Below are 24,225 nucleotides of genomic sequence, written 5' to 3' on the forward strand. Positions count from 1 at the left end.
ATAGGTTAATTGGTGTGGGGGAGGAGGGTTGCTGTATCTCTGTACTAAGCCATATATAACCCTATGATTCTATGTGTACATATGGCTTCAGTAAAGACAAGAACTAAATGTTTATGTTTCATAGAAACTCAAAAGAGTGCTCATCATTCTGTCCACTTAAAAACAAGGACTTTCAATCCTGCCAGACATAGGGATGAACAGAGGCTTGATAGGCATGAGCAAAGCAAAAGATCCTGGGATGGGGAGTCCAGAAACATTTTTTCTTCCCAGATTCCTAAACCAGAAATATTAACAAAGAAGAAATAACTACCTCAGCCAGCCCCTGGGAGGATTCAGTGTCTCTAAGGGAACAAAAATAATCATGAACTCTTACGAACACAAGCCCCATACTCCATACTACAATGCTGTCTAAAAACTGCATTTATATACACCTGGAAATAACTGACATCTTTTTCATAAGCAATGAAGGGAAAGAACCAAGGAGAGAGAAAAGCTCATTCAGTCTGATAAAATGCATCTCATAATTGAGCTAGTAGCTCAGTGCCCCATACTCTCCCCATCTTCTGTTATTCAAACTTCTAGCAAAGGTCAGGAATCAGTGGGAATTCACAAGTAACATGAGGATGAAGGGGCAGCCCTGCCACATGATGAACCGAGAACAGCTGGGAACAGTATAACAAGACTCAACTTCCTCTCTTCCTCAGCATCTCACAGACAAGCTAGGATGAGAGTCAAGAGAAAAATCTGATCAGAGTACCACTTACAAGGCGGTAAACAAAAATAGTCACCAATCGTTGATTCTGAGCTTCTATTCCTTCATCTATAAAATCGAGGTAAACGAGGTAAAAACTCCCTTGGTAAACGAGGTAAATGGTCCTCCCTCTTAGAATTGTTTTGAGTGTTGACTAAGAAAATATATACTCTAAGATCGGAGACTGGATGCATGACAAGCTCTCAGGCCATTTTAGTTATTTGGCTGGGGTCTCTTTAAAACTGAGTGACGTCGGGTGGTGCCTGACCCAGGTTAGAGTAGAATAGAACCCCACGGGGTTCCTCCAGGCTGAATCTGGGGCATTCATTCAACTGGGCCCTGAGCACCAGCGGCCGCTCGGCCCGCCCCACTCTCCGAGAGCCCGCCGGCAGGAGAGAAGGCGCAGGGCCCCGACGGGAGCAGCAGATGCACCACCCCCAAGAGCCATTTTCCAGCTGCCGCTCCCCAAGCTCACAGTAGCAGCTGGAGGAGAGGAGGCGAGCAGCCGAGAGGACCTGGCATTTAGAAGGATTATCTCCCAGCAGCCGGGACTTATGCAACAGTCTGTGGAAACAAATACAAAATATTCCCAAGGGAAAGCGCGGCCAGATCAGGGAGTTAACACAGAAAACAACAGCCCCAATCACAGGACAATGCGCTTAGCTCACAGAGGTTAGTTCCTAACCTCTGGCCGTCTGATGAAAGCTGGGCTCCTCTCATAAAACAAATGAGCGTTTAGAAATAAATAGAAAGGAGTTTAGCGGTCCAGAGGCCATCAAGGCTACCTGGTGAAAATCTGGACTTCGCCAGCCGCAAGTCTACGGCGTTCACAGCTGGCTCAACCCAGAGACACACTTTACGGAAATACAGGGTCGGAGGGCGGGGGCGGGGCCGCCACCTTCCTTATTTTGTCAAGGGTGGCGTATTCTCCGCCTACCAAAAATAGATTAAATAAAATTAAGAAAGAGCTCGCCCTGAGCTCTCACTGCGAGAAACGGCTGCGCGGTTCAGGAGACGCAGGAGCAAATCCAGTCCCGCGAGCTGGGCCCTCGCAGCCCCCTCCCCAGCCCGGTACCTGGCAGCGCCGCGTCCTCTGCGTCCACGGCGTCCCTGGTCTCCGCGTCCCCCGCGGCCTCCACCTCCCGCTCCTCCGGCCCTACGCGCCCCTCAGGCTCCGCGGGCGGCGGCGGCGGCGGCGAGGCCGGGGCGCACTGGGGCGCGGGGGCCCCGGTGCCCGACGACGCCGAAGACGCCGAGTCGTCCGAGGCGCCGGCCTGGCCCCAGTCGTCCCAGAGCCAAGGCGCGTGCGCCTGCTCCAGCAGCCGGCGACCCAGACGGTAGTGGCGCAGCGCACGGTAGCACGGCCCGTACTCGTCCCAGCGCGGCTCCTGGTAGCGCTTCATGTACTCGCTCTTCACGCCGCTCCCCGGGGACATGGTGCCGCACGTCGGCCCCGAATGCCCGCCTTTCCGCGCCGCGCGGTCGCCTACAGGACCCATGACACGACACAGAGGCGCGCCCCACCCCTCCGCCAGCCCAGCCCGCCGCGACGTTTAAACCCAGAGCCCCGCCCGGACGGGGCGGGCTGGGGCGGAGCGTGGGAAGTGGGGTAGGGAGCGGGGGCGGGAGTGTGGGGGCGGGGCGTGGGGCCGAGGGGCGGAGGGAGAGCGCGGCCCGCCTGGGGAGGGGGCGGAGACCTGGGAGGGCGGCCCAGGGGCGAGGGAGGGCCGAGCGGCCTGGGCTGCAGGGCTCGGGGTCACCGGGGAGGGCGGCTCGCGAGCTCAGAAGCCAGAGGCCGCGGGAGCCCGCGGATGGGAGGTGAAAGAGGGAGGCGTGGGCGCGGGGAGCGGGGCGGCCTCTGGGTCTTCGGAGCGGGATGTGTGGGCAGGAGGGGCAGCCCCGATTACCTCCTTCTTGTACCTCCAGCCCCGCGGCTCCGGCGGGTCCTCGACGCGAGTGGCGCAGCAGCCCGGATCCGCCCGCTCTCCCAGGGCTTTCCTGCCGAGCAAGATGTCGCTCCTGCTGCAACCGGTAGGGGAAGGCGCCGCCTCAGTCCCGGGAGCAGTCGTCTCCCGCGCGCGCTCCCGGTCCCCGGCCCCCACCCCTCTCGGTGGGGGCGGCGACTTCGGCGCCTGGCGTGGGCTTGCGGGCGACTTGGCTGGCCCAGGACCCTAGCCAGGTCCCCGCCCGCCCGAGGCGCCCACGAACCTCGTTGTGGGAGGCGCTGCCCCTGGCCCCCGCCGCGTCAGGAGGCGTCAGGGAACGGAGCCGCCCACCAGCCCGCGACGTTGTGTGTTCTCTTCCCGACACTTGCCAGGGTCGCGCTCCCAGAAACAACCCCAAGTGCGCGCGTTGGCTCTTGCTTCCTTTCCTCTGTTCACAACACCTGTTACTCTGGCTTTAACTCCTTTCAGTGCTTTGGTGCAACTCCTTTCTTGTCTACGCCCCCGAACATTTTTTGAAGCTATTCATTAAAACTGCCAAGCCACCCTCCCAGAGGCCCAGGTGCACAGAAAACCTTGGTGGACTCGGTTGCTTTGTGCTAAGTATGCAATGTTGTGCTGATTGTTAACAGTTTCCAGAGCGGTCCCGTGCAGCTTCTTCCCCTTTATGAAAAGGAGCCTGGATACATTAGTAACAAAGATTTGGAAGAAAAGAAGTTCAGTTCAGTCGTTCAGTCGTGTCTGACTCTTTGCGCCCCCATGAACCGCAGCACGCCAGGCCTCCCTGTCCATCACCAACTCCCGGAGTTCAGTCAAACTCCTGTGCATCGAGTCGGTGATGCCATCCAGGCATCTCATCCTCTGTCGTCCCCTTCTCCTCCTGCCCCCAGTCCCTCCCTCTTAACATCAGAGTCTTTTCCAATGAGTCAACTCTTCGCGTGAGGTGGCCAAAAGTGTTGGAGTTTCAGCTTCAGCATCAGTCCCTCCAATGAACACCAGGACTGATCTCCTTTAGGATGGACTGGTTGGATCTCCTTGCAGTCCAAGGGACTTTCAAGAGCCTTCTCCAACACCACAGTTCAAAAGCATCAATTCTTCGGTGCTCAGCTTTCTTCACAGTCCAACTCTCACATCCATACATGACCACTGGAAAAACCATAGCCTTGACTAGACAAACCTTTGTTGGCAAAGTAATATCTCTGCTTTTCAACATGATATCTAGGTTGGTCATAACTTTCCTTCCAAGGAGTAAGCGTCTTTTAATTTCATGGCTGCAATCACCATCTGCAGTGATTTTGGAGCCCAGAAAAATAAAGTCAGCCACTGTTTCCACTGTTTCCCAATCTATCTGCCATGAAGTGATAAGACCAGATGCCATGATCTTCATTTTCTGAATGTTGAGCTTTAAGGCAGCTTTTTCACTCTCCTCTTTCACTTTCATCAAGAGGCTTTTGAGTTCCTCTTCACTTTCTGCCATAAGGGTGGTGTCATCTGCATATCTAAGGTTATTGATATTTCTCCCGACAATCTTGATTCCAGCTTGTGCTTCTTCCAGCCCAGCGTTTCTCATAATGTACTCTGCATGTAAGTTAAATAAATAGGGTGACAATATACAGCCTTGACATACTCCTTTTCCTATTTGGAACCAGTCTGTTGTTCCATGTCCAGTTCTAACTGTTGCTTCCTGATCTGCATATAAGTTTCCCAAGAGGCAGGTCAGGTGGTCTGGTATTCCCATCTCTTTCAGAATTGTCCATAGTTTACTGTGGTCCACACAGTCAAAGGCTTTGGCATAGTCAATAAAGCAGAAATAGATGTTTTTCTGGAACTTTCTTGCTTTTTCCATGATCCAGTGGATGTTGGCAATTTGATCTCTGTTCCTCTGCCTTTTCTAAAACCAGCTTGAACATCTGGAAGTTCACAGTTCACGTACTGCTGAAGCCTGGCTTGCAGAATTTTGAGCATTACTTTACTAGCATGTGAAATTAGTGCAATTGTGTGGTAGTTTGAGCATTCTTTGGCATTGCCTTTCTTTGGGATTGGACTGAAAACTGCCTTTTTCCAGTCCTGTGGCCACTGCTGAGTTTTCCAAATTTGCTGGCATATTGAGTGCAGCACTTTCACAGCATCATCCTTCAGGATTTGAAATAGCTCCACTGGAATTCCATCACCTCCACTAGCTTTGTTCGTAGTGATGCTTTCTAAGGCCCACTTGACTTCACGTTCCAGGATGTCTGGCTCTAGGTGAGTGATCACACCATTGTGATTATCTGGGTGGTGAAGCTCTTTTTTGTACAGTTCTTCTGTGTATTCTTGCCACCTCTTCTTAATATCTTCTGCTTCTGTTATGTCCATACCATTTCTGTCCTTTATTGAGCCCATATTTGCATGAAATGTTCCCTTGGTATCTCTAATTTTCTTGAAGAGACCTCTAGTCTTTCCCATTCTGTTGCTTTCCTCTATTTCTTTGCATTGATCGCTGAGGAAGGCTTTCTTATCTCTCCTCGCAAAGAAGTTGGGGGAAGTCAAAACATTAGCAGTTAAAAAGCAGGCCTAGGTTCTGGCTTCCATACTGGGTTTCCATCAACTCGCGTCTGTTTTCCCTTCTGCCTCCACCTCCTGTGCCGCCCTGCATCATAACCAAAAGATCCGTAGGTAGACAGTGCCCAAGCAGGACAAGTCAACCTGTTCTGAGACCTTGAAGGTTATTGTCCAGAAGTCATTAACACTAATTGTTAACCGCAGTTTTCTGGAGAAACACTTGTGACCTCTGTTGTTGACACCCACATGGTGGCCCTGATTTCTCCCCTCCCCAACTTTATGTTCTATAGCTTGAAATATCCCAGGAACCTGCTAATGCATTTCTCTTTAAACTGGTTTCCCATGGCTGCAAACAAAAGAACCTTAATAAATATATTAATAATGTGGGGGAAATGATGATGTGCGGTTACATAAAAAATTCAGAACACAATCTGTTTCAGTTAGCTTTGGTTGCATAATTAAGTACCCCAAAACTTGTGGTTTAAAACAAAAGATGTATTACTTCTCACAGTTCTATGGGTTAGCTAGGCCATTCCAAAGCTGGTTTCACTCTGCTGGTTTAGACTCGAACAGTTGCATTCAGCTGGAGGGAGAACTGGTCTGGAAGGTTCAACATGGCTTTACTCACATGCCTGACACTGGGGCTGGCTGTAGGCTGGGCTGTCTTGATATCTTCCCTGTATTCTTGTCCCCCAGGAAGTTAGCCTAGCTTCTTCACCTGGCCCTTTCTTCTAAGAGGTTAACAGCGGAAGTTGGAAGGCCTCTGAAGGTCTTATACGTCTCTCTGCTGCAAGCTAATGCTCAAATAAGTCCCAAGGCTAGCCCACATTCAGAGAGCAAGAAACTCCACCTCTCCCTGAGAGGAGTAGATGCAAACTTGCATTGCAAAGGGGTGTGCATACTGGATGGAGGAATTTGTGGCTGTATTTTACAATCACACAACCACACACACACAGTATATAAGGTATGACACCATTTTCTGTATAACTGAAAAATAGGGTTAGGAATTATTTTTTTGTTTTACATTTCTCTGTTGTGCAGATGGAGAAGGCAATGGCAACCCACTCCAGTACTCCTGCCTGGAGAATCCCATGGATGGAGGAGCCTGAAAGGCTGCAGTCCATGGGGTCGCTGAGGGTCGGACACAACTGAGCGACTTCACTTTTTACTTTCACGCATTGGAGAAGGCAATGGCAACCCACTCCAGTGTTCTTGCCTGGAGAATCCCAGAGCCGGGGGAACCTGGTGGGCTGCCGTCTATGGAGTCACACAGAGTCGGACACGACTGAAGTGACTTAGCAGTAGCATTGTGCAGATAGGTGCATGCCATTCATTCTAATTTTTTAAAGTATTATTATTCACGGCTCACCACTTGGAAGTGACAAAAACCTGATTCAACTAGCTTAAACAGAAAGGGTATTGATTGTCTCTGGCAAACCTAGACCCTGGAATCCAGTCAATATCACTGGGACTCTACTTCTCTCTTTGGTCTCTGAGCTTTCCTCTGGGGGCTGGCCTTTTCTCCCACTACAATGGACTTCCTCTTCACAGCTGGAGAAAGTGCAGCTTGTACTCCAAGCTTATGTTGTCTTAGCTGAGGACCACCAGCAACAGACAACTTCTTAGTATTCCAGTTATAGAGAAAGATTCTTGGCTGTCACCTAACCCTACCCCAGGGGTAGGAGGTGATATGATTGGCCAGGAATGGGTCATGTTTCCATCCCTGTGAATGGGGATAGGGTGGGAGGCTGAAATTGACAGCCCCAGGAGACCCACAGGGAACAAGAAAGGACTGACTCCCCAGAGGAAGGAGCAGTAGGCAGATAAAACAACATATGTTCATCCATATATTCGTCTTTGTGTTTAAAAAAAAAAAAAAAACAGGATAAGAAAGATCTAATTTGACAGCATGTGTGGGGAGAACCTTCTGGGTCCTAGTTGACCATAAGTAAGGTGCAACTGTTAAGATGTTGAATACAATCATAAGCAGTAGCCACAAAGTTGTATTTCTTTATCAGGGGCAGTAAACCTTTCCTGTAGAGAACCCTCTGTTCCTAGAGCACTGAAGGACTGCCTGTGGAGAAAACAGTGTTGTTTTGTTTTACAGATAGAATCAGGACCAGCAAGCAGAGATTATAAGCTACAACTGTGGCAAATATGGATCTGCAACGGGTTTCTGAAGCAAGAGGGAGACTTTAGGGCTGGCCTCTGGAGCTCACAGAAGAACAGAGTAGAAAACAGACAGACACCAAAGGGTCATCAGAGACTGGACATCAGGGTCCCCATAAGGACAGGAGAGGACTTTGGTAGAAGGAACTCAGTGAGAGGCAGCCCTGGGTGGATCCCTCTACAAGATACAGTGGGAGCTGAAAGGAAGGTCAGTGCTAGACTCCTGAAAGATCATAGAAAGATAATCGAGATTTGCTACCCAAGTGCACAGGTTCCATGTCTGAAAACCTACTAGTGACTTCATCTGGCAGCCTCACAGAGTAGCAAGCCCCGCAGGCTGGCCTCCATCAGGGAAGCTGGGCTGCACTTCCTAGCTCCCTGCTTCCAGAGTCCTGCATCCTGAGGCCCCGGGCACTGCCACTCCCTCCCCTCAGAATACCATCCCATCTATGTCAATGTCTGTGTCCTTCTGAGCTAAGAGAGGCCATCTTCCGAGAGCACCCCCGATTCACCATTCCTTCCCCCTGAGGTGTTCTTTCCGGGCATGTGCCTTCTGCCTTTCCTGACCCCTCCCAGCCGGTGCTCCATCAGCTTTCATCTTCCCTTTTGTCTCTGGATTTTGCTTCTTTTTCTCTCTATTTCCCTCTCCCTTGCATTTTCCCTCACCTTCTGTCTCCAAACACAGACTTGGGAATCCACTATCCACTCTACCCTTTTTATAAACCCACCCCCCATTGTGGAAGCTCACATGCTTATGTGCTAAGTCGCTTCAGTCGTGTCTGATTCTTTGTGACCCTATGGATTGTAGCCTGCCAGGTTCCTCTGTTCATGGGATTCTCCAGGAAAGAATACCTGCATGGTTTGCTGTACCCTCCTCCAGGGGATCTTCCCAATCTAGGGATAGAACCCATCTCTTATGTCTCCTGCATCAGCAGGCAGATTCTTTACCATAAGTGCCACTTGGGAAACCCATGGATGCTACAGATGCTAGATATTTTCCATAGCATCCTTTGCAGCTAGAATGTAGGCCTGTGACCTGAAAGTGAAAGTCTCTCAGTCATGTCTGACTCTTTGTGACCCCCATGGACTATACAATCCATGGAATTCTCCAGGCCAGAATGGGTAACCTTTCCCTTCTTCAGGGGATCTTCCCAACTCAGGGATCAAACCTAGGTTTCTTGCATTGCGGGTGGATTCTTTACCAGCTGAGCCACAGGGGAAGCCCAAGAATACTGGAAGGGGTAGCCTATCCCTTCTCCAGCAGATCTTCTTAACCCAGGAATTGAACCCAGGTCTCCTGCATTGCAGGTGGATTCTTTACCAGGTGAGCTATAAACTCTGCTAATCAGATACTCCTGCCCCCAGGCTTGGAATCAGGGTCTGATGGTGCTGAGAAACAAGGACCAAGAAGGTTTCTCTTTGGCTGAAATGCCAATTTCAGAGCCAAGTTCCTAGAGCAGCAGTGGCCCCAACACTTGGAGAAATGCCTTTGTCCAGAGCCAATGATGTCAGGGATGCAAGCTCCATTGGTCTCCATTGGTGTTCTTCCTCTCAGAGCCCCAAACCTGTTCCAGAGATTCTGGAAGCCACCCAAGCACTGTTTAAATATTGATATATATCTTTTCTCCTAAAATTAGCAGTGTTGATTTCTCTAAGCAAGCACCCTGACGCACTGGACTGTCCTAATTCCTTCCTCCTTGCTAACTGTTATCTGGATTCTTTGGCAGCTTCCTATTCCTCCTCCTCTGTTTGTTTTCTTAAATTTATCTATTTATTTATTTATATGTGTGCTGAGTCTTTGTTGCTGCTCTGGCTTCTCTCTAGCTGCAGAGAGAGAGGGCTTCTCTCTAGTTGTGGCGCACAGGCTTCTCGTGTGGTGGCTTCTGTTGTTGCAGAGCATGGGCTCTCGAGCACACAAGCTTCAGTAGATGTGACTCCCCAGCTCTTGAGCACAGGCTCAGTAGTTGTGGTACATGGGCTTGGTTGCTCCACAGCACGTGGGATCTTCCCAGATCAGGGATCAAACTTGTGTCTCTTGCATTTGGCAGGCAGATTCTCTACCACTGAGCCACAGGCAGATTTTAAGAGAAGCCCTCCTCCTCCTCTTTATTAAATTAAGGACTCCTCATTCTTTCTGCACCTCTCCCCACCTACCATCTCTGCACAAGGGACCACTTATGCAGAGCAGTGATTACTATGTATACTGTGGCATCGATACCTCTGTGACCCCCAACCCCAGAGCCAGACCACTGTGCAGCTCACTGACCATTCCCCCTTGGTGCACAGCTTGCCAAAAGCTCATATTCAGTGTTCATATTTACCATCTTACTCTCCCCACCAATCCCTTTGTCTCTGTTCCCCATTTTGTTAATGGTATTTTCATTCTCCCAGTCATAGAGTCATCCCACTCCAGTACTCTTGCCTGGAAAATCCCATGGATGGAGTAGCCTGGTAGGCTGCAGTCCATGGGGTCGCTAAGAGTCAGACACGACTGAGTGACTTCACTTTCACTTTTCACTTTCATGCATTGGAGAAGGAAATGGCAACCCACTCCAGTGTTCTTGCCTGGAGAATCCCAGGGACGGGGGAGCCTGCTGGGCTGCCGTTTATGGGGTCGCACAGAGTCGGACACGTCTGAAGTGACTTAGTAGTAGTAGTAGTAGTCATAGAGTCAAAATGTCAGGGTCATCCTAGAGCCTGGGTGCCCACATGCTAGGCTAGGGTGATCTTGTCCATCAGACAGTGTCTCTTGAGTTCATCCCCACCTTATCACGTTGGTCAGGGATGGGAGGTACAACTCACAAGCATCAAGCCCCCTTCGTGGCCTTGCGGAGAACAAGGACCTGATCTAAACAAATGGTCTGCAGCAACAGTAGGCCCAGCTGTGTTACTGCACCCTCAGCCCCACCCCCATGATGACTGCCAAGGGAAGCCACTCCTGTGGCTTGGGATGGGATGGGGCTGTCAGAGCCACGAGCTGGTCCAGACTGCTAAATGTGGGCAGAGAAAAATCATATTTTTAAAAAATCATTAAATACAACTCAGTACTGTCTAACTGCCCTCTTTCTCTTCTTGTCTACAATGGAGGTAGTCAGGGACTACAACATAGAAAAATACATATGAACAGTTCCTTTTTTGTGGATAAGATCTGGGTGAAACATTTGTTTCACTGAATCAGTCCTGGTGGTCATAATCTTATGTCTGAACCTCGTACCAGCAACAGAAAAAATCAAAACTATCCATTGAAAACAACAAAATATTTAGGTTGAGTTCCTGCCAAGAAGCCTGGGAAAATACCCCCAAGTTGATAGCCTGGAGCCTGTTCTTGAGAAGAGGATTCCCGAACAGCAAACCCCAACCTGTGTGCAAAACTGTCTGTCTATGCAACAGTGAGGTTGCCCAGACTCCTACTTATCTCTGGGGCTTCTGGAGTTGTTCACTTCCTGAGAAGAGGAAAAGAGAGGTTCTGTGCCAGGACCCACTGACTGCAGACCCTGACCTGGGCCACCAGTTGAGCTCTGGCCTGAGAGGCTACTCAGCCCTGGGACGGCTCTCAGGTGAAGATGCATCTTAGTCTGATCAGGCCACTATAACAAAGCATCACACACTGGGCAGCTCATCAACAACAGACCTTCATTTCTAACAGCCCTGGTCAAGCTGCCAGAATGGACAAGTTCTGGGGAGAATCTAGTTCGTCCCTCACAGACTGTGTCCTCATATAGTGAGAAAAGGGGTGAGGGAGCTCTCCGGTATCTCTTATAATAGCAGAATCCCATTGATGGGGGCTCCACCCTCAGGACTGAATGGTCCTGCAAAGGCCTTACTCACTTCTTAGAATCATCACCTTGGAGGGTGGTTTTCAACATATGAACTAGTGGGACAAGGACATTCCGCCCACAGCAACACTCCTCCTCTACCATCCCCCTCCCCCCGCTGCTCCTTACCTTCTAGGGCCTTTCTGGAACAGTCCCCCAGCTCTCCCCACCACCGTCCCCCTCTCTACCCTTCCACTTCCAGTTGTGCCTGTCTCCCCTTCCTTGCTGTTCCCACTCTTGGTTCCATCTAACAGAGAAGCAAAAATATCCCCAATTACCTTGACTACTTGATAATAAGCCATCAAATCCAGAAGAACAGTGTGATTACCATGGCAATTTGACAGAACATGGAATTTTGTGTGCAACTCTTCTGACAGCATTGGGAACGCCTGTTTTGAGAGTGAGCCCAGACTCAAATTCCGACTGTCTTGCTCTGTGTGGGGGGATGCTGAGCCCAGGGCCACCTAACTGTGTAAATTTCTGAAGACATTCTTGGCCAAACTGCCTGTATTGAATCAGCCCATCACCATGCATGTAAGGTTATGTGTCTTTCTCTGAGGCTTCAGAACTTTCATGAGAGGATGACATTCTTAGGTGAGCAGCACAGACTCACTACATTTCAAGTTTTCTCCCCAGAGAACAGAGTCTCTAACTCTGCCAGGCTGGGGAGCAAGAAAATATCTGTCCTGGAGGATTCCCTAATGAATATGCACTCTCTCCATGGCTCTAGGATTCCAAAGTCTATTTTTATCCCTTGCATTCTAGCCAATTTAGTAGAAAACCATGTACTTAAAGAGCACTGCTCTGGCCCCTCACAGAACTGCTTTTACTGAATTGCATCTGGACAGGAAACAGCCAGACAGAACTGTTGGATCTGGAAAGGGAAATGACCTGGTCCTCACTTTGTGCATAATCCTCTGTGACAACCCATGGCAGAAATTCATCTCAGTCTTATATTGACAAGCTAACTAGTTTTTTACATCTTGAACATTGGAAATTCTTTTTTTTTTCTTTGCTTCAGCTGCTATAAAGTATAGAGCCAAATTTATGGTGCACTTTTGGGCATTAACATGCCAGGGCTGTATTCTGTTCCTTGCTCTGAATTCCTCTCTTACAGATTTGATCTTCTTGTAGCACATGTATTTCAGAAGCTGACTTAAATTTTTTTTTTTTTTAAATTGTTATTAATTCTCCAAAATTCATGTAAAATGTGAACTTTTTAATTCAATGAGATTTGCAGGAAATATGTAATATGAAGCTACACAGATGTCACATTGGCATATAAGATACATGCTGCTGCTGCTAAATCACATCAGTCGTGTCTGACTCTGTGCGACCCCACAGACGGCAGCCCACCAGGCTCCCCCGACCCTGGGATTCTACAGGCAAGAACACTGGAGTGGGTTGCTATTTCCTTCTCCAATGCATGAAAGTGAAAAGTGAAAGTGAAGTCGCTCAGTCATGTATGACTCTTCGAGACCCCATGGACTGTATGTAGCCAACCAGGCTCCTCCATCTATGGGATTCTCTAGGCAAGAGTACTAGAGTGGGTTGCCATTGCCTTCTCCGATAAGATACATAAGAGATATTAAATACCTTAATTGGAAATCAGTATCTAAATACACTTGAATCCTGAATATAAATATATATGTGTATATATTATATCAATTCAGTTCAGTTCAGTTCAGTTCAGTCGCTCAGTCGTATCCGACTCTTTGCGACCCCATGAATCGCAGCACTCCAGGCCTCCCTGTCCATCTTATACACATATATATGCATGCATAAATGAATCGCTTTGCTGTACACTTAAAAGTAACACTACATTGTATTAGGTTGGTACAAAAGTAATTGCAGTTTTGGACCCATGAATTTTAAATCGTAATAACTAGGCTCAAACACATTTTTATTAATCAAAATAGGAACCATTAAAATCAGCACGTCTTGCCTACAAGAAATAAGTTTGTTTATCCCTGTAGCATAAAAATCCATGCCTTAAGATTCGACAAACTCTTGGAAAGCATTTTCTGCCTCCTCCTGGTTGTGGAAGCATTTTCCCTGTGCATCCATGGGTACTCCAGGCGGAAAGATCAACTGGCCACTACCTGAAGGAGCTGAAGAAGAAGCTGTTCAAATGACAGCAGATTTAGAACCAGGATCCGCGACTGAAGCACTGGGTGGTCAGAGCTGTGAAGACTTTAAGCAGTGGCACCTCAAGAACTGGGCATCCAGTGCCAGCCTGACTCTGGGAAGAAGTGCAGAAAACTCCAGCAGATCAGGCTTGCCCATAAAGAGAAAGCAGCCATGGAAATGGACTAGTGAAACACAGCCCAAATCAAAACAGAAGACAAAAGCCCCCTAGAATGTAGGCATGGAGGACTTTGAACATAGCTAACTCTGAATCTCACCCTCCTACCAGAGTCTTAGCTGGAGCCAGGAGGACTCGATGGTTGTTTCTAAAGACTGGAGAAAGCATTCCTCCTTTTCACTCTCCCCATATTTCTCTTCCCTGATGACCTACTGCCCTGTCCTGAAGGGATGCATTGAGAGGAAGAGTGTAGAAAAGAAAGTTTGAAGAGGGAGTTCTAAGCAGTCAACTGCATTTGTAATAAAGCCCTAGCAATCTCACTGAGATGTGTGTGACTAAATGTAGGGATGGGGATGGGCCAGGAAAAGGGATGGTGAGCATGGAAACAACAACTGGGAAACGGGACCCACAGCGCTTACTTGAGCAAAGGCGATAAGAAGTTAACCTCCTTGATGGCCCTGTCTCCCCAGTGAGTGATACTGCAACTTTCTATTTCTGACAAAAATAAAGATTATTATAGATATGGCAGAGGAGGAAAGGCTTTTGATACCAGCCCTGCCACTTTCCCTGTGTGACCAAAGTGGACAAGTGACTGTGATTGTCTTTGCTTCCTTTGCTGGATTATATTTTTAAGAAAGTGAACATTCTTTATTACTAAAAAAAAAAAGTTGTCAAGATGCTTGAAGAAGTGGTAGTCAGTTGGCAAACGGTCAGGTGGATATGGCAGATGGGGCAAAACTTCATAACCAATTCATTCAACTTTTGAAGGATTGGTTGTGTGACATGTGGTCAGACAGTGTCATGGAGAAGAATTGGGCCCATTCTGTTGACTAATGCTGGCTGCAAGCTTTGCAGTTTTCAGGGTATCTGATCGATTTGCTGAGCATGCTTCTAAGATGTAATGGTTTTGCCAGAATTCAGAAGGCTATAGTGGATCAGATGGGCAGCAGGCCACCAAACAGTGACCATGACCTCTTTTTGCTGCAAGTTTGGCTTTATAAAGTGCTTTGGAGCTTCTTCTCAGTCCAACCACTGAGCCAGTTGTCGTATAAAATCCACTTTTTGTCCCATGTCACAAATTGATCAAAAAATGATTTGTTGTTGTCCCATAGAATAAGAGAAGACAGCACATCCAAACGATGGTTTTTTTTTATTTTCAGTCAGCTCATGAGGCACCCACTTATCAAGTTTTTTCACCTTTCTTTCAAACGCCAAATGTCCATAGAATGGTCAACGTTGAGTTCTTGGGCAACTTCTTGTGTAGTTACAAGAAGACCAGCTTCAGTGACTGCTCTCAATTGGTCAGTGTCAATTTTTGATGGCCAGTGACTGTGCTCCTCATCTTTAAGGCTCTCGCCTCCTTTGCAAAGCTTCTTGAACCACCCCTGCACTGTACATTCATTAGCAGTTCATGGGCCAAATGCTTTGTTGATGTTGCAAATTATCTCCGTTGTTTTATGACCCATTTTGAAACTTGAATTTACTTTTTGTCTAGCATCATTTCTATAGTCTGAAATAAATATAAAATAAACAGCAAGTAATAAATCAATAGCAAAAAATAAAGTGAGGAATGCACATTAAAATGATACAAAAATGTTAAATGTGTGTGTGTGTGTGTGTGTATACACACACACGTATTATTTTTGTTTAGTTGCCAAGTTCTGTCTGATTCTTTTGCAACCCCATGGACTGTAGCCCACCAGGCTTCTCTGTCCATGGGATTTCCAGGCAAGAATACTGGAGTGAGTTGCCATTTCCTTCTCCAGAGCATCTTTCCTCTGGAGGGAAAGATCAGGGAAAGACTCAGGGATTGAACCCACATCTCCTGCATTGGCAGGTGGATTCTTTACCACTGAGCCACTGAGGAAGCCCTATATATGTGTGTATATGTGTGTGTGTGTGTGTGTGTGTGTGTGTGTGTGTGTATGCTCAGCTGCTCAGTCATGTCCAACTCTTTGTGACCCAACAGTATATAACCCACCAAGCTCCTCTGTTCATGGGATTTTCCAGGCAAGGAAACTGGAGTGGGTTGCCATTTTCCTCTCCAAGGGATCTTCCTGACCCAGAGATCAAACCTGCACTCCTGTGTCTCCTGCATTGGCAGGCAGATTCTTTACCACTGAGCCACTTGGGAAGTCCCATGTATGTGTGTGTGTGTGTGTGTGTGTGTGTGTGTGTGTGTGTGTTTCTGTATAATTTTTGAATTGTGGATGAGTATAACAAACCACAAGTAGAATGGTAAAAATTAAACACTTTGGTAAATGATGTCAGATTTGTGATCTCTAAAGAAAAAGATTTAGTTTTGGGATGACCAGGGAACAGGCCTGATCGCTCAAGAGTTTTGTGTAGCAGAGTTTTATTAAAGTATAAAAAGGGACAGAGAAAGCTTCTGACATAGACATCAGAAGGGGAATAGAGAGTGTCCCCCTTCCTCACTAGTCTTAGCAAGGGAGTTATACACTTTTTCAATTGGTTATTACAGTAAATCAAAAGAATGTCTCAAGGTTGTAAAGGTCTTACCAGGCCCACTCCCACAATTTACATTTTAAGATAACAGGATTAGAACTAACAATAGAAAGATCTTACCAGAAAAGCTAGAGAGTTCCAGGAAAACATCTATTTCTGCTTTATTGACTATGCCAAAGCCTTTGACTGTGTGGATCACAAGAAACTGTGGAAAATCTTGAAAAAGATGGGAATACCAGACCACCTGACCTGTCTCTTGAGAAATATGTATGCAAGTCAAGAAGCAACAGTTAGAACTGGACATGGAACAACAGACTGGTTCCAAATAGGAAAAGTACGTCAAGGCTGTCTATTGCCACCCTGCTTATTTAACTTATATGCAGAGTACATCATGAGAAATGCTGGGCTGGATGAAGCACAAGCTGGAATCAAGATTGCCAGGAGAAATATCAATAACCTCAGATATGCAGATGACACCACCCTTATAGCAGAAAGTGAAGAGGAACTAAAGAGCCTCTTGATGAAAGTGAAAGAGGAGAGTAAAAAGGTTGACTTAAGGCTCAACATTCAGAAAACTAAGATCGTGGCACCCGGCCCCATCACTTCATGGCAAATAGATGGGGAAACAGTGGAAACAGTGACAGACTTTATTTTGGGGGCTCCAAAAACACTGCAGATGGTGACTGCAGCCATGAGATTAAAAGACACTTACTCCTAGGAAGAAAAGCTATGACCAACCTAGACAGCATATTAAAAAGCAGAGACGTTACTTTGCCAACAAAGGTCCATCTAGTCAAGGCTACAGTTTTTCCAGTAGTCATGTATGGATGTGAGAGTTGGACTATAAAGAAAGCTGAGTGCAGAAGAATTGATGCTTTTGAACTGTGGTGTTGGAGAAGACTCTTGAGTGTCTCTTGGACTTCAAGGAGATCCAACCAGTCCATCCTAAAGGAGCTCAGTCCTGGCTGCTCATTGGAAGGACTGATGTTGAAGCTGAAACTCCAATATTTTGGCCACCTGATGCGAAGAACTGACTCATTTCAAAAGACCCTGATGCTGGGAAAGATTGAAGGTAGGAGGAGAAGGGGACAACAGAGGATGAGATGGTTGGATGGCATCACCAACTCAGTGGGCATGAGTTTAAGTCAACTCTGGGAGTTGGTGATGGACAGGGAGGCCTGGTGTGCTGCAGTCCATGGGGTCACAAAGAGTCGGACACGACTCTGCAACTGAACTGAACTGAAGCAGACATATACTTTAGGATGACAGAATTAGTCAGAAGTTTCTTAAGAAGGAGAAACATGTCCTTGAGCAGGATACATTGTCATATAATCATTGGTATAGAGTTTAAGGAAGAACATATCCTTGAGGAAGATGAGTTGTTTTGTTGTGTAATCATTAGCTCTGGTTTGTCCTTTTCACCTCTTTGAGAACCCCAGACCCCTTTCTCATCCTTGCGGATCCCGGACTTCTTATCAACCTAAGAACTGACTCTCATTTCACCCCTTTTTCTTTTAGAAGAACTATGTTGCAAAGGAAAAGGGGTGGTGTTTTCATTCCATAAGTACTTCCTGCTGGGATGGGGCACTGTCCCTAAATTGTTGAGGCATCATATTCCCCTAACCCTCACATTGAGAGTCTCTGATCCAGGGCCCCCAAGTAATAGTTGGAGAGGCTGTGGCACTCATAGGAGCTTGGACAACCACTTTAACTTAAAAGCTTTCGGATGATTAGAAATAAATCCAGTTACAAATTACAGATGCAGGGAGCAAACAATAAAAACAGAACAATTAGAATTATTATTATTAAGATAGTTATCCACCATGGGGAGCTAGTTAATGTTTCCCAAAATGAGGTGACTGAGGCTTCTGGAGAATCCATAGCCTGAATCATCTTGTTCATGTGCTTAGTGAAGTGAGTAACATTAGTGCTCATATCTGGTATATATGTACAACATTGGGTATGAATAATGGCACAAGTTCCTCCTTGTGAAGCCATTAGAATATCTAAGGCCAATCTGTTTTGTAAAACCACCTTTCTAATTTGTATTTGTTCAGCATTAAAGGCTGAAATTGATTTTTTGAGAATCTTGTAAAGTCTGTTGAGTAAAGTTAGTCAGCATCAACTCGTAGCATAATATCAGTAGTTCCCAGAGGAAAGGAATATTGCAGCCAGATAATCATACCAGTGAAATACAGACCTTGTCCAGTGAGTTTTAAGGTGTGGCAGATTAGCAGGCCTCTCTGGAAACTCTGAAACCATGAAGTCATGAATAAAATCTAGACCTAGGGTGCATCTCCCTATCCAGCTGGGGGAAGCCACGCCCATAGGTAAGAGCCACACATCCAGTGGCTCCCGTCAGGAGCAAGCCAGCATGACTGAGGGATCCAGCCCCAGTCAGTGCCTGGCCAGGCAAAAGGAGGACTTGAACTGGGATTGGAACACATAGGAATTGTTACACTGCTTGTTTCTTGGGGCAAAAATCCCAATTATTTCTAGTCGTTATAATTGTTGGCTAACTTCTGGGTATGGCTCTTTTGGTTCCCAGCATATGGAGGTGTTAGATACTAGGTGTCCCTTTTCAGGACTTAGCCATATGACCTCATTACATATTTGATAAACATCAGAAAGAAAACCACCAGTTCTAGACCCATTTACCTACTTATGTGCAGCAAAATAGTCATTAAACCAGGATAATGTATGCTGCTGCTGCTAAGTCACTTCAGTCGTGTCCAACTCTGTGCGACCCCAGAGACAGCAGCCCACCAGGCTTCCCTGTCCCTGGGATTCTCCAGGCAAGAACACTGGAGTGGGTTGCCATTTCCTTCTCCAATGCATGAAAGTGAAAAGTGAAAGTGAAGGCGCTCAGTCGTGTCCGACTCTTAGCGACCCCATGGACTGCAGCCTACCAGGCTCCTCTGCCCATGGGATTTTTCCAGGCAAGAGTACTGGAGTGGGGTGCCATTGCCTTCTTCGAAGATAATGTATAATCAAAGTTAAAAGTCAGACAATAAAGTATAAGGATTAGACACCATGGGGTGTAAAGAAACCACAGCCTCATTTATTATTCATAAATCTTGAACTAGTTTCAATTTATCATTGGACTTTTTTTACACTCAAAATGTTACATGGACTGTTATAGGGAATTAATAGCCTTTGTTCCTTTAAATTTTCAATGATGGGTTTTAACCCTTCCTTAACCTCAGGTTTCGGTGGATACTGCTTTTGATATGGAAATAGATGAGGGTCTTTGAGCTTGACAAGGATAGGAACAGTATTTTGTGCTTGACTCGCAGTTTTTCCATCAGTCCACACTCTAGGATTTACATTTTGTTCAAATAATGGGAGAGAAAGAGCAGGCTCCATATTCATGAAACCAGAGGCCTGGACCTTGCTCAGTATATCCCTCCACAGAAGGCGTGAGGGAGACTCCAACATGATCAGAAATTCATGAGAAACTGCGTAGAGTCCCAGTTGCAGCTTAAAAGATGACTGAAATAATAGCATTTGGCTCATCCAGACAGTACCAGTAGTGGATCGGGAGGAAAGCAGGCCAGGGCCTTCAGGGAGCACAGAGAAAGTTGCCCCAGTGTCCAGAAGAAAATCAATTGACTGCCCCCCCCCCCCCCCCCCCCCCCCGCCCACAGTTCTTAATACCCAGGGTTCCTCAGGTGTTATTAGGACGGGGGCTCATGTGGGGGCCTCCAGGCACCTTCAGTCCAGATTATCCAGAGAGTCCAACCCCTGAGGCCTACGCCTCTGGGGGAAGTCTCTCCTCCAGTGTGGTCCTTTACAGACCAGATGGGGAGCTGGAGCGGCTTAGATGCCTGAGGGCAACCTCACTTGAGATGCCCCTCCTTTCCATAGTAATAACAAGCCTGTCCCTTTTTGCCTGGGTTCCTCTGGGCATTTTTCAGGCTGTTTTAGAATGGATCTGAAAGCCATTGTTAGGGCTTCAGTCTTTCCTGGTCTTTTTCTGCCTTTTCTCCTCCTCCTCCTCCCTACCATAGTAAGCTGTCTGAGCCAGTTGCAGCAGTTTATCTAAAGACTGATTGGGTACGAATGCCTGTTTTAGTACTTTACGGTGTATATCCTGAGCCGACTGAATGAGAAATCTCTTTTAAGATCATTCCTCCCTCTGTACTTTTGGGATCAATGTCAGTAAACTTGCAGAGAGCCTCCCATAGTCTATGTTAGGAGTTTCCTTTTCTCCCAGTTCTATGTCAGCCAACTTAGCATAGTTTAAAGTCTTAGCATGTGCTCACTTGAGTCCTTCAAGAATACATCTGACAAAGAAGGCTCTGATCCCATCTTTAGCCATGTTATAGTCCAGTCTAGCTCTGTTATGGGAACTGCTCATCTCCCAGTGGGGAGGAGGGCTATTTTGTGTTCTTTTCCCACTTGTCTCACATTCAAGCCATCTCCAAAAGTAGTAGCTTCCCAAAAACTTGAGCTCTTGAATCAGGAGTCAGCGTCTGTCCCAAGACATATGTTACATTTCTCCAAGTAAAGTCATAAAGTAAAATTAGTCCCATAAAGGCTTCTATGTATTTTTTAGATCCTCGACCACAATTGGGACTGTTTGAATTTCTACTGAGGCTGAGGCAACCCCTCCTGGAAGGGTGCCCTGATTCTCAGTCTGTTCAATTGGAAGCCCCAGATATAGGGGCAAAGTAAGAGGATAGGAGGGAGCTGACGGTTTCACACCCAAATCTGCACAAGTCTGACATGTCTCACAGAGAGAAAAAGCGCAACACATATGGCACTTCTACCCATTTCCCTTGTTTTCTACAGAACCAGTCTAATTGTAAAACAATATTATAATTAAGATACCCTTCAACTGGCCAGCGTTCCCCTTCTTCCAAATGATACTGTGGCCATTCAGTATCACAGAAGAAGATCAGGCATGTCTTTTTTAAACTCTGGGGATCAAACTTGTCCCAGTTTTTTAAAAATACTTTTTAAAGGAGTAGTTCTTGGAACTGCTAGCTCCATCTGTAAGAGAGAAAAAAGCAGCATCCACAGCCATGGCTTTTTTCCACCGGAGGTGTCCCTCCCTGCTTTAGATGGGGGTGGAGACAGACTTTCCAGAGAAGCTTTTCTTTCCTTGTCTGACTTAGTCTGTCCCTTACTGACACAGACACCTTACTCATTCCCATCAGCCCACTCATTCTACCATTGAGGCAGGACAGAGATGCACCAGAGGTAGACCTGATGGCATCCCAAATTGATTTCCTCACAGGCCCTATCTCTAAACACAGTCATATTGAGGGTTGGGGCTTCAACAAATGCATTTGGAGGGGGCACCATTCAGTCAATGGGATATACTTTGACAGTTTTGGAGATCCCAATGTGATGTCCAAGTAGATTCAACTTTCAGCACATCATTGCCTCAAAAAAGTGCACCCCCTAGGCTGGGTAAGCCCAGGAATGTATTTTGTTAGTCCCTGGAGTGAATCCCAAGTGGTACTAGGAATCGTTTTTTTTGACTCTCTGCTTCTCTGCCCTCCATCCCTGCTCCATGGTTTGGGTTCTGTTTCAGGTCTTTAGACAAGCTTGCTTTTGGCTCTGATTTGGATATGGCTAATAATGTATTCCTTGTAGCAATGATTAGGAGTCTGGCTTTATGGTCTAACCATGTAAGAGGATGCTGATAATTTTTCTCTACCACATGAAATACAATGGAGACTTGTGTTAACAGTCTTGTTTGTCTATTTATGAACTCAAGTCAATTACATAAATATTTCATGCACACCATAAAGGAGGTCAGTTCTCTGAGCTATGAACTTGCTCTGCTCTAAACTATTAATACAGACTCTGGAAGTGGGATTACAACAGGGAATGACAGTCTTAGGATGTTGGTAGAAAAGATTTTACCAGAAATGTCTAACAATCGATACCTCAAGAAATAAATTTATAGCTATAGACTTACAAGTTGAAGCTGCTTGGACAACTCTCAGTATGAGATCAAGTCAAAATTTCCAAAACTCTTATTAGTGGTTCCCAGCCGGTAAGGAAGTGGCATTTGCCAATGTCTGGGGGCAATTCTGGTTGTCACAAAGGGGAAAAATGCTAGTGGCATCTAGTGAGAAGAGGACAGAGAAGCTACTAAACACCCTACAAGGCACAAGACAGTGCCCACAGCAGTTAATCATCTGTCCCAAACATCAGTAGTGCCAAGGTTGGGAAAGCCTGCTCAGTGATATGTATCTTGCTTAATTTTTGATTAGACACTTTTTAATTGTGTAAGGAAGTATTGATGTTAACTTATAAAAATGCAAATGATTTTTTTATTGTGGTAAATATACAAAACCCCAAATTCACCATTTTAAGTGTATAATTCAGTGACATTAAGGACATTCACACTGCTATGCAACCATCACCATGACTCACCTCCAGAACTTCATCATCCCAAACTCAAACTCCATTCACCTTAAACAGTAATTCCTCTCTCTTCCCTCCCCCAGACTCTGGCAACAAGCATTCTGCTTTCTGTCTCTATGAATTTTGATTATTCTAAGTACCTCATGTAAGTGGCTCTATAGGGTATTTATCCTTCTGTGACTGACTACCAATTAGCATAATGTCTTCAAAGTTCATCAATTTTGTAACATTAGAATTTCCTTCCTTTTTAAAGCTTAATAATACCCCATGCTTTGTATACCACATTTTGTTCATCCATTCACCTATCAATAGACATTTGGTTGTTATCATCTTTTGGCTATTGTGAATAATGCTGCTGTGAACATGAGTGTTCAAGTCCCTGCTTCCAGTTCTTTTGAGTATATACCTATAACTGGAATGTCTTCATCGTATGGTGATTATGTGTTTAATTTTCTACACAGCAGCTTCACCCTTTTACAGTCCCACCAGTGATACACAGGGATTCCAGTTTCTCCACTCTTTGCCAATACTTCTAATGGGTGTGAAGTGGTATCACATAGGGGTTTGATTTGTATTTCCCTACCAGGCAGTGATGTGGAGCATCTTTTCATGTGCTTATTGGCCTTTGTACATCTTCTTTGGAGAGATATCTATTTAAGTATCTTGCCCGTTTTTAAATCAGGTTGTTTTAATTGTTGTTAAGTTGCAGGAATTCTTTATAATTCTGAATATTAACCCCTTATCAGATCTATGGTTTGCATATATTTTCTCCCAATCTGTGGGTTGCCTTTTCCCTCTGTTGATAGTGTACTTTGAAATGCACAAAGCTAAATTTTGATTAAGTCCAAGTTATGTATGTTTTTTTGTTGTTGTTGCTGTGCTTTCTGTGAAATAGCAAAGAAATTGTTATGAAGCTTTTTCCTGTTTTCTTCTGACAGTATTATAGTTTTAGCTCTTACAATTAAGTCTGTGATTCATTTTGAGTAGATTTTTTGTATATGTTGTAAGGTAGAGTACAACTTCACTCTTTTGCATAAGGATATCCAGTTTTCTCAGCACAATTTGTTGAGAAGTCTGTCTTTTCTTTATTGAATGGTCTTGGCATACTTTTGCAAATGTTTATTTATGTGAAAAGATTTGTTTCAGCACTCTCTATTCTATTTCATTTGTGTATGTGTATGTCTTTATGCCAGTATCTCACTTTTTTTTTTTTTAATTACTGTAGCTTTGTAATAAGTTTTGAAATCCGGAATTATGAGTCCTCAACTTTGTTTTCTTTGGCTATTCAGGGTACCTTGAATTTTAAGATATGTTTTTCTATTTTTGAAAAAAAAATCATTGGGATTTTGATAAGGATTTCACTGAAGCTGCAGATCACTTTGAATAGTATTGCTTCCCAGGTGTAGTGGTAAAGAAATCACCTGTGATGCAGGAGACTGGGGTTCAATCTCTGGGTTGGGAAGATCTCCTGGAGTAAAAAATGGCAACCCACTCTAGTATTCTTGAAAATTCCATGGACAGAGGAGACTGGTGGGCTACATTCCATGGGGTTGCAAAGATTCAGACACAACCGAGCATGCACACATGGGATAGTATTGGCATTTTACAACATAAAATCTTTTCAATCTGTGGACAAATAATTTCTTCCCATTTTTTAGTGTATTCTTTAATTTCGTTTAAGCAATGTTTCACAGTTTTCAGGGTACAAGACTTTTGCCTCCTTGATTGTTTATTCCTAAGTATTTTATTTTTTCTGATGCTATTATAAGTAGAATTGTTTTCTTAATTTCCTCTTTGGATTGTCATTGTTTTTGTATAATCAGAAATTCAACTGATTTTTGTACAATGATT

The 24,225-nt window shown here is 45.7% G+C and overlaps 1 protein-coding gene and 1 long non-coding RNA gene across 14 annotated transcripts in view; one reads left to right on the forward strand and one right to left on the reverse strand.

The window, feature by feature from the left end:
• Window positions 1-2,798, reverse strand: part of CCSAP (centriole, cilia and spindle associated protein) — a 32,672-nt gene extending 29,874 nt beyond the window's left edge. For 4 of the 6 annotated variants that reach the window (XM_070782315.1, XM_070782316.1, XM_019953906.2 and 1 more), the window contains exon 1: window positions 1,827-2,463. In XM_070782315.1, coding sequence (XP_070638416.1) covers window positions 1,827-2,250 — 424 coding nt within the window. In that variant the 5' untranslated portion in view covers window positions 2,251-2,463. Of the gene's footprint in view, window positions 1-1,826; window positions 2,464-2,658 lie in introns of those variants that run through there. The other 2 variants (XM_070782317.1, XM_070782313.1) reach the window with 2 other exon arrangements.
• Window positions 2,454-24,225, forward strand: part of LOC109553940 (uncharacterized) — a 51,330-nt gene continuing 29,558 nt past the window's right edge. For 7 of the 8 annotated variants that reach the window (XR_011564702.1, XR_011564695.1, XR_011564701.1 and 4 more), the window contains exon 1: window positions 8,593-8,728. This is a non-coding gene — a long non-coding RNA (uncharacterized lncRNA). Of the gene's footprint in view, window positions 2,570-2,677; window positions 2,783-8,592; window positions 8,729-24,225 lie in introns of those variants that run through there. The other variant, XR_011564698.1, reaches the window with a different exon arrangement.

The sequence above is a fragment of the Bos indicus genome, chromosome 28, assembly GCF_029378745.1.
Source record: "Bos indicus isolate NIAB-ARS_2022 breed Sahiwal x Tharparkar chromosome 28, NIAB-ARS_B.indTharparkar_mat_pri_1.0, whole genome shotgun sequence".
NCBI lineage: Eukaryota > Metazoa > Chordata > Mammalia > Artiodactyla > Bovidae > Bos > Bos indicus.